This window comes from Schistocerca piceifrons, unplaced genomic scaffold, assembly GCF_021461385.2.
Source record: "Schistocerca piceifrons isolate TAMUIC-IGC-003096 unplaced genomic scaffold, iqSchPice1.1 HiC_scaffold_726, whole genome shotgun sequence".
Taxonomy (NCBI): domain Eukaryota; kingdom Metazoa; phylum Arthropoda; class Insecta; order Orthoptera; family Acrididae; genus Schistocerca; species Schistocerca piceifrons.
The window spans coordinates 102,468-112,998 of NW_025728977.1; the positions used below are offsets into that span (position 1 = coordinate 102,468).

The 10,531-nt window shown below is 34.5% G+C and overlaps 1 protein-coding gene across 1 annotated transcript in view; it reads left to right on the forward strand.

The window, feature by feature from the left end:
- LOC124770032 (trans-1,2-dihydrobenzene-1,2-diol dehydrogenase-like) overlaps positions 1-5,761 on the forward strand; it is a gene marked incomplete at its 5' end in the record, with an annotated part of 105,538 nt that extends 99,777 nt beyond the window's left edge. The window contains 1 exon segment of the mRNA XM_047249170.1: positions 1,041-5,761. Within this exon segment, the coding sequence (XP_047105126.1) occupies positions 1,041-1,147 (107 nt within the window). The 3' untranslated portion in view covers positions 1,148-5,761.
- Positions 5,762-10,531: the final 4,770 nt, after the last annotated feature.

The window sequence follows — 10,531 nt, forward strand, 5'->3', positions numbered from 1 at the left end:
GTGCATTTTACTTGCTAAAACAGCTTTCCATGACCATATGTAATAAAATGCTGAAATTATTGTACTGTGGGACAATTTTCCTATTTATAAAGCATAGGATAGAGTTGTAGGGTATGCCACTGATGTGCACTTGAAGAGAATAGTGATGCTATAAAAGAGAGCTGTTAGGCTGTCATATGGTCTTTTGTGCTGGGAGACCTGTCAGAGGGAGACCACATTTTTTTGTAAGCTCTTAGAGTGAGACACCCTAATGTTACGATGTGCACACTCACAACACAAGAACTAAGTACAGTTGTTACAGGCAAAGAACAAAATTAAAGAGGAACAGACCACTGTCCATACATCTGTGAGTCAATGTGGTACCAGTACAACAAATTACCAGACTACATAAGAGCACATACTGGGAACCCATTATTTAAAAAAATTAAAATTTTTTCTTGTAAATAAAGTTCTGTATTCATTTAAAGAGCCGAAATTGTACATATTTTGTGTTGACCTTTCTAGATAAATATGTTAGTTTTAAACTTTTGTTATTACTGTATAAACAATATGAAGTTTGTAAGTCAACATTTGATGACAACACATTAAAAGAAATGTGAATAATAAAAACAAGGAACTAATGGTTCCAAAAGACGTAATAGTGTCGTGTACTCTTATATGCATAGATTGGCAGTAATAAATATTTCACCTTCTGGAGGTAAGTGCTAAGCTTTTCTTAGTGCAGACGGTGGCAGCTACAGAGGCAGCTCCACAGTCACAAATAAAATGGAAAATAAATGAGGTGTTTCTTTCTCCAAAACATATAGAACAGGGAAGTAATTTGCGTAACATTGAAAAAAAAAATGCTGTATCCTATTAGTTAAATGATCCATTGTTTCCTGAGGCACTTTGTTACTTTAAGAGTTTAGATGATCCGCTGATACAACTTTTACAAAGAAGTGTCCTATTATATTTTCAAGTGTGCTTATTATTTATATGTAATGCATATTATTTATGTGCAATGTCTATAAATACAGCAAAAATTGTTTTGTCTGTCACAGGATTGCTAGAAAGCCCCAAAATAACCCATGCTGAAAGTAAACTGATTGCTGAATTGGAAGACAAATTGAGAAAAGAAATTGGAGTTACATATGAACAAGATGAGTAGTTGATGCTTGGTATTCATTTGCACACTATGTTAGCAAAAAGGTGTTATTTTCATAATTACCTGCATTTTCAGGGAAAACTGGGAGTAAAATGTACATATGTGAGTCTGTGGATGTTGTGATAATGCTTGACAGACTTTCTTGAATTTTATTTTTGTGCTTAGCAATATTCATAAAATATTGTAGCACTCAGCTGTGTTTTACTCAACCGCCTGTCAGCATCTTAAATTCTCATGGGTTTTATGTGTAGTATATTGGTTATGTTATGACTGTAACAAGTAGAGTACTGATGAGAGGACGTACAGCATCAAGTCAAAAATGAAAAATACAAATATGAAAATAGTAGTGACTAGTTTGCTGTAAATTATCTCATAAGTAACATTAAATTCTAGTTTAGTGGATCTCTATGAAAATTTCTAACTCTTTTTTTTTTTTTAAGTATATAAACCAATACTTTTTTTGGGAGCTGCACAGTAATATAGAATAAAATATTTTTCTTCCTTAGCTGCTTTTTTTCCAACAAAATTATACCGTCATCAATGAGTTATTTTTATATAAAATAATATTGTATTTCACAGTATATATAAGACTATTGACACACATTGAACATACTTTGGAAGTGTTTGCAGCATTACCTACTGCTTTTTATCTTTCAAGAAGATTGGTTTTGCTAATTCCATTAAAAGTGTCTGTGCATATATACAGTGTGTCATCAGTAACACAAATGCAAGTCAGTTTTGTGAAGAAAATAATCTGCCTTAATAGAAGAATGAATCCAATAGAAAAAAATTAATTGCAAACAGTAAAGGATAACTTCATCTTAACCAAATTAAAAATTAAATCCTTTGAGTAGAAACTGTTGAAGAATGATGTAATGACATTATTTCTGATTCATTTTTTAGCAAAGTAGTATTGCTAGACAGAAATATCTCATATTATTTATATCTATTATACTGTTTGTGGGTAAAGAAGAAAAGACATATTTTTTGATTATGAAAAATCCTCACAGCTTAGGCACTTACGGGGAAATTGAAAAAAATATGAGACTTTTTCAATGGGAAAACAGTAGCAAAAATTACTTCAAAATGTCATTTGTAAGTGACTGACTCCTTTCATGTATTTACAAAATTGCTTCAGAAACTCTGTAAGCTGACTTCTACAGGTGGTGTGAAATAAAACATCTGATCACTAGTGTTACAGTCTAATGTAGCATACATTGCAGACTGTCTGCTCATTGAAATTTACAGCATACCGGAAAGTGTGGCAGAATATTATTTTTATACTATTAATTTGTGATGTTATGCATTTAACTAATAAAAATCCCTAATACGGTTCTAAAAATTTCTGTTATGTAATTGCTGTTCTTTTTTGGTATATAACAAAGGAGAGAACAGTCAACAGTTTTGTAAGTTGCCATAAAAGTAAAAGCACATTGTTAAATTGTTGTAGATAGTATTTCAGCTTGTTTACAAAATTCAAATGAATGTAGCCGTCTTATCTAGTATGTGATCATATTGAGGTGAACAGGTAGTTGCAGGTATTATGGATTGTTGGTCGAGAGAGGAATAATACAGAAATGTGATTTAATATATATTTTATATTACTGAAGCATAACATTTTATGTAAAATTACCTGTGTCATATTTTTAGTGTACATCAGTGTAGATTACGTGTGTCCCCCCCTTCCCCCCAATATGTCCCAGAAATAAAGGTGAAATAAAAAGACAGTTTAATTTTTTATATACAAGACCTTTGTTTGTCTAAAAGTTATTTCGTCACTACATATGTGAATGTCACTATGAATATCACCTAATAAATTGTTGCTAATATTGCACCTTTTACCAGTGAAGTAACAAGTTAATGTCATTAGGTACATTTTGTTGTTGATTATAGCCACATTCATCAAACTTCGCAAGTGGGCAATTTTGACACCCTGTCCAATGATTTGTTGTTGAGCATTTATAGTTACCTGATTTTAGAGGAAACCACTGGGAGCAAGTGAGCCAACACCCCCCGCCCCCTGCCTCACACCACTCACACCATAGGTGGACTACGATGGAGAGAGAACTCGTCAGCTGCGCAATACGTTTAAATAAACAATCTGAGAGCACAGCCATTTCATAAAGTAGAGTCATCAGCTGATGTTAACAGTGGTGATACTTAAATTTGCTTTCAGGACTGCAGTATGTTAACAGTCTTGCCATAAAACTGAGACGAATAAAGATCCGACATTCTAAGGCGCATCTTCCTAAATTGATGTATGTGCTTAAGGTTCCACTCAAAATAATTCAGTGTTTTGAAATTTCTTATTTAAATCAGTGTACAGTTCTAACATCAAGCTGTCTCCCTTATGAGTGAAAAGAACCTGCTAGTGTTAACTTTCGTGTTTCTCTGTGACCTTGCACTCCCAGGCAGCTTCTTATTGCATAATGCTGAATGAACTAATTTGAATTACGCTGTTATTCCCATGCAGAGCCCAATAGTATTGCCTTTCAGCTGATGGCAGCACTAAAACCTCGTTGTATAACATGGTTCTAGGGTTAGCAATTCCACAGCATTATCACTTATAGGTTGCAAGTACTCATTAATAGGTCAGACGCTTTCCTTAATCAGCAATATTTACATAGTTACCATAGTATATCAGTAATGTGTGTCTTAACAGTCAAATTGAGCATCTTTCAGTGACATTCTAGTAGGAATTCTGTGAACTAATCCTTCCAGTAATGGATACCGTGAACATTCCAGACATACCACTCTTTACTTGAGGATAATGATTTAGTTTTTGTCTATAATTTTGTTGTATGTAATATTAATTATTAATGTCAATGTTCCGTACATGTACCAGAATAAGTGTATCTCACATTAAAAGGTTTTTTCTTCTAATAAGAAAACAATAGAGGCAATTTCACTTAAAATATACTGTTTAGTGAGAGGATGTTTTAACAACCCATCAGTGGCACCACCTAGGATATGTATAACTTTAATTTCATTTCAGGTATTCTTACTTTTATGCAGTTGTTAACCTACCTTATTAAGTTTCACAAACTGAAGTCATGTGATACAGAAAGTGAAGAATATTATGCTTGTTTTATTTGCATTATAGCCATTTTATTTTTTGTGCAGAACGTCACTGTTAAAAAGTGTAGTAAAATAAGTCAGTTCAAATATTGATTATTAACTTCAAGGAAAATTCAGTCCAGTGGCATATCTACTTTGGAAATAGTTACAATTATGTATCCACTGCCTCACTGCAGTCTTTTGCAAGCTTTGCAGCTTTTTTGAGCTGATGTGAAATGTGTAGATATCCAGCCATTCTCTTGCTAGACAATTCTAGTATTTGTATTTAACACTGTGCTTTGCTTTTATAAATCTTCTTAACGAATTCTGCCATTAAACTCCTACAGTTTCCTGATGAATCTATTTCTAGTACAACTTACATAATGAGATAATAGCAAAGGGAAACATGGTATAAATATTCCTGTGCCTTAAAATTAATCTGAACATAGTTTAAAGGTTGTCAACATTTGAGTATTTTGCTTTCAGTTGTAAATGATGGACGTAGATGCATTTCTGTAGCCTTTATAGTCATGGTTTTTGAGAATGTTATTTTGGTGCTTTTTTTTAAAAAAAACTTTTTACTGATGACATGAAAGTATATCTGTTTGGGATTATTTCAGTTGTCACTTTTTGTATCTTAGTGAAAATTTAAATCTGATGTTCTTATCTAGGATGCTGCAATTTTCCATATAAAGGAGGTATTTTTATAAGATGTCCTCATTTGGATAAGAGTATTTGATTAGAATTTTGTTGCTAGATGTTTTGATAAAAGATGTTCAGAACAAATTCTTATGCACACCAGAACAGTAATGACATGTTCATTACCTATTTCTATGACAATAACAAACACATTTAAAATGAGAGAAATTAGTTATATTTGTGATTAGAATATTGATTTTAAGTTTGATCAGGTAAGGAGTATGTGAGTAGCAGTAGATTTCCAATGTACATACACAGGATTGTAATCTGTAAACAAATTTCCAAGCATAATTTTGTAATTCATCACTGTTTATGTGTCATATATGTATTGTAAACTATTTCACAATAATAATATCATTACTATGAAGTGTCATGGCATTGAGAGCCATAGAAGATGGATAGGTAGACCATGTGTGGGAGAATCTTTATTTGGCATTCATTGTTTCTGGGTCCCTTTGTAGTGATATATGAATCACTGGCAATTCATAGGGGATTAGTGTAAGTTATAAGATATAACTTGTATGTTGAGGACATTTTGGGTAGTAGATGTTTAAACTGTTATTCATTGTACATTATCAAAGACACTATGAAAGTAGATTGTAAATGTTCCAGTAGGCTAGATTTTGGACAAATAAACCAAAGATGTCATTCATTCACAAAACAAACTCTTTTGTTACTCTAAGATTCTTTAGTAATAATGCACGACTTTTATATTTTTGTATATGTAATCATAAATTACAAAAGCACATTCACCAATATTGTGAAAAAAAACTTTTATGTAATCAAGTAAGATATAACCACTTTGGAATGATATAAAACTTGGACAATAACTGTAAGACAGATGAATAAATATATGTTGTTACTGAGAAAAAAATTATCATATAATCCTTTGTGTTGCAATACTAAGAGACAAATTTGAAAAATGTTAAGTTGCTTAGTGGGTAGGCATCCACATGAAGCTGCAGTTCCTCCTATAACGTGCTGGGTAAGTCAATTCAAAGACCACAGGAAGGCAAGGGCACACCAACTCCAGCAGGAGCAAGCCTGGTAAATCACTGTAGTGTTCAAACACACCTTCGGGCAGCTTTACCTTACCTACCAAGATTTTAGTGCTGGAAGTTACTATTTGATAGACACTGGAGTAATGCCACTGATCCTTCATAAAGTTGTGAAATAGTAGGCATTGTGTTAATATGATCAGGCTTTGTCTTGTTCCTCTTTGCCTCAGGAGCAAGCCTTTTAATCGTGTTAAAAAAGTTGGTCAACGAGTGGGAGTGCATAAAGCCTATTGCTATTTTCACAGTTGCTTTGCTTTGCTGGAACTGAGGAATGGAAAAACTGACTTCCATTCAATATACTAGGTGTCTTTTGAAGTGTAAAATTGGTTTAAAAAAATCAGTAGTAATAAACAGATGCACAAAATAGGGAAGGTAAAGCTTGTTGCTTTCGTAGAATTCCTATGTTACACATTCCTTTTGGGTGGTGCTAAATGCTGAACAAAGAGGCAATTCAGTGTGTATCATCTAAGTTCAGATTTTCTGAACACTGCATTTCTGAGATGGTCAGCACCACTAGTCCTTCTATAATGTGAGCTGGGTCTTGCTTCAGTGCATGGGTCTTGCTTCAGTGCATGTCAGTGAAATCAGCTTTTGGCCAGATACAGGTTTGACAAACCCAAGGGTTTTGAGCTAGAGGCTGGCCAGACATCATTCCTTTGTTGTTATAAGTTTGGAGAACTATTTAAATTTTTATTGAGTAAATACATATTAATATAAGTGGAAGTCATAAATTAAAATAACAAATCTTCTAGTGGTGTACATGGGCCACCAGAAATCACTAACACTCACCAACTTTAAAGTGCCTGATTTTCAAGTAATCTTGTTGAAAACTGTCAGAATTATTAGATAACAGTAACACCACACAATATGTTTTCTAGAATGGGTTCATCGTGAAGAGGGTAAAAGGTATCTTTGAAGAGCTACTCCAGTTTTACATCTAATAAGCATTTGAAGGTATTGCTATGTTAAAATGTGCAAAGGGGTACATAATGGTGCTCTTCTAATTGAAACAACAATAGGTTATCAACTACCGAGTGCAGGTAACCTTAGCAGAGTATTCTGTACACAGGGAGAAAATTAAATGCTATTACAGCAGAGGAGTTATCTCATCCTGTGGCACATTGTAAGTTAAGGTGAATGAGTTTAACAATGAGGTGCCAACAGAGGAACTGAGGCTAGAAATATAATAAAATGGGTGAAAGGGCTACCTACTTTCTCCAGCTCTGTGGTGTTAAAGGAATATGTAAGGGTAGGATGTCCCTACATTCTTAACCCATAATGCCATTGTAAGTACCAGTACCACCATATCATGTAATGGAAAAGCTACTTCAATCGATGTTATAAACCTGCACATGTGGATGAAACATAATGTAACACTCCTGGCAGTTGCATTAACAGTTGAAATAATCATCTAGTGTGAAGGAGAATCCATGTTAGTGTACAACAAACAATGGAAGATACGATAAATCGAGTTTATACAATGGATCCTATGTGCAGAGATAAAGAAATTATGTAAGATACAGCAACAAAAAATCTTGCTGTCCCATTTAGCTTTCTCAGAAAGTAGTTTTCTCCAAAAGTGAGTTTAACACATACATATTCTTCCAAAACGAATGTTAAAACCTGCTCAAGAACTGTGAAAAATTTTGACCACTGAAAAATTACATTTTGCTCCTAGAAAATATTAAAGTAAAATCAAACAGTATAAAGAATCATCCATTACCATGAAGAAATAGCATCAGTACCAACCCCCCTCCAGACCACTTAAAAATTGGGTAAAATTCTTGTAAGAGCGAAAAACTGAAAAAAAAAAAAAACTTTTGGGGATGTCGATACTTTTCCAAAGGTCGATATATTTTTAGACGATAGGCTCTTTATGGAAGGTCGATACCTTTCGAGAAGTCGACATGTTCGAGCATTAGATATCTACCGAGAGACCAATAACACACAAGGGATCTATATCCATCGATCTTTCGAAAGATCGCTATTTTTGAGAATTCGACATTACTCGAGAAATAGATATTAGTCGCTAGATCTATATTTTCCGAGAGCTACTTTTTTCCTGAGAGATACATATTTTCCGACAGATCGACATTTAGCGACAGATTGACATATTTAGAGAGATCGACATTCTTCGAAAGAGATACATACTCAGAGATGTCGACTTTTACCAAGAGATCTACATTTTTCAGAGATCGACCCTTTGTGAGAGAGCGGTATCTATCAGCTTGCCAATATTTTTCCTGTGTCAGAGATATTTTGCGAGAGACCGATATGTTTCGAGAGATCGTTGTTTCGAGAGTACGATGATTTTCACGAGATCGATGTTTTTCGAGGAGTGGATATAATTCGAGTCATAGATCTTTATTAGAGGTCAATATTTTACTAAATATTGATATTTTTCGAGAGCTCGATATTCATCGAGAGAACAATATTATTCGAGTGACCGATATAATTCGAGGAGTTGCAATTCCTCAAGAGACCGAGTTTCTTCGTCAGTTCGATATTTTTCGAGTGATTGATGTTTTGGAGCGATCGTATTTCTTCAGCGCTCAACACCTCTTGATCGGTAATTTCATTTCAAGGGGTCGATATTTTACGAGAGGTCTTTATTTTTCGTGGATGTGATATTTTTCGAGAGGTCGATACTAGTTCCAGCAGGAAAATATTAAATTACTCGAGAGATAAGCTATCGATGTGAATTTCTAGCATTACGTTAGTATGAAAACAAATGACAAAAACGGGAAGTTTTTTTACGTTTTCAGTACAAATTAATACTTTTCGCATTTTCTCGAGTAATGTGGTTACTACATCTAGTCTTGTGCAAAATCTTAGGGTCCTAGGTCAACTGCAAGGCACTTCAAACAGTCAGTAATTGAAGTTTCGATAACTAAAACATGACCTGTTATATGGATTACTTGTCGATGCGTTAACATAGAACATTCTGTTTTCAACAGAATGAATAAGTTGGGAACCTCAGTACGTTACATATATTTCCAGCCAATAAATGTAAACTGTCCCAAGAGAAAGAAAGCAATTTTTTTTTTTTTGTGACATAGACACTTTTCGAGGGACCGATACTTTTGTTGAGCCTGATACTTTCCGAGAGACCGATACTTTTCGAGCGACCTATACTTTTCAAGCGACCGATACTTTTCGAGCGACTGATACTTTGCGAGCGATTCGGAAACTGCCCGAGTGTTAGATACTCTCTGAATGTTCGATACTTTCCGTGAGATCGATACTTTCCGAAAAATTGGATACTATCTTAGAGATCGATATATGCGTGAGGTCTACGCAACGAGTTAAAATTTCATAGAGTGGCTATAGGTCCGCCATGTTTGAAGCAAATTGAAGTTCTGGCCGCCATGTTTTCTATAGTCAAGGCATTCGTCTGCCGTGTCCTGCCCCCTTGTAACTGTGTTTGACTTACTTGAAATAGCCCATACTAGCTTTATTTTTTCTAAAACAAGCAATAGACAGCAGTGATTTCAGTGTACACTGACAGCAAAAAGGGATGTTTTTGTCGAAATATGGCTAAACTTTTCGATGTAGATAACACTACAAGACAACTCAAATAAGTCTGTCCATCCACTATAACGTTACTTGTTGCCCATAAATTAATGCAATTAGCGCAGGTACCACCAGAATATTACGGTGAAACTTCTAAACATGCTGTGGTTAACTATTAGAAACAGTAACGGGCGCAGAAATGCGATATTTTTGTCGCTATTTCAAAGTAAACAGTCAAAGCCTCAAAAACCAGTACACTGTGAACGAGAATTTATTTGAAATATGTGTTACAAGTAGTTAACACAAGCATAGTAATTCAATAACAAAGTTGAAGCGTTCTTGGGTGGAGTAATTTCACAAATTTTCGTAAGTAGCTGTATGCCTTGGCAGAATAAAAGTGTAGGGTCAGGGCAAATTTCCTTATTTGCTGAGAATAATGGCATACTTTAGCACTGCACTGAAGTTCCAATAGCTCCTTCAACAAACCAACTACATGTTCACTGTTTAACATATCAGAAACTGAACTACATAGCCTTCTTCTCAAACCAGCAACTAAAGTCTGTAACTGCACTATTCTTCATTTGTGTCGTACACTAAGTTGCTTCATTTGCTTTATCCGCTTCTTTAGTCGCACATTCTCTGCTTGTACTCTCTTATATTGTGTTTTCAACTTCTTAGGGCTTGGTAGACAGTAATTGTGGTCAGCAGAAACAGATGTGGGTCCGACAGGCACTGAAAGAATGTAGTTACATCATACGTTTATAACAGAGTTACACCATAAGATTATAATAGAAAGTATGTAATTCAAAGTAATAAGAACACGGAGTAAAATTAAATTCTTGACTTACTTTGTGCTAATGATGTCACTGTAATAGCACTATCTTGCAAATTGTCGAAAGATCGCTTTCTGGGTTGTGGTCATAATACTTTAACTTGCTTTTGTAAATGTGGTGGAAAGTTAAAGATAGTAGGTACAGGTTTTGACAAAAGGCGCCTCTGGACATTTGTGTGGTACATATATTTCTCTTCAAAATGAGCTGAATAGAGGTAACTGGCTGTA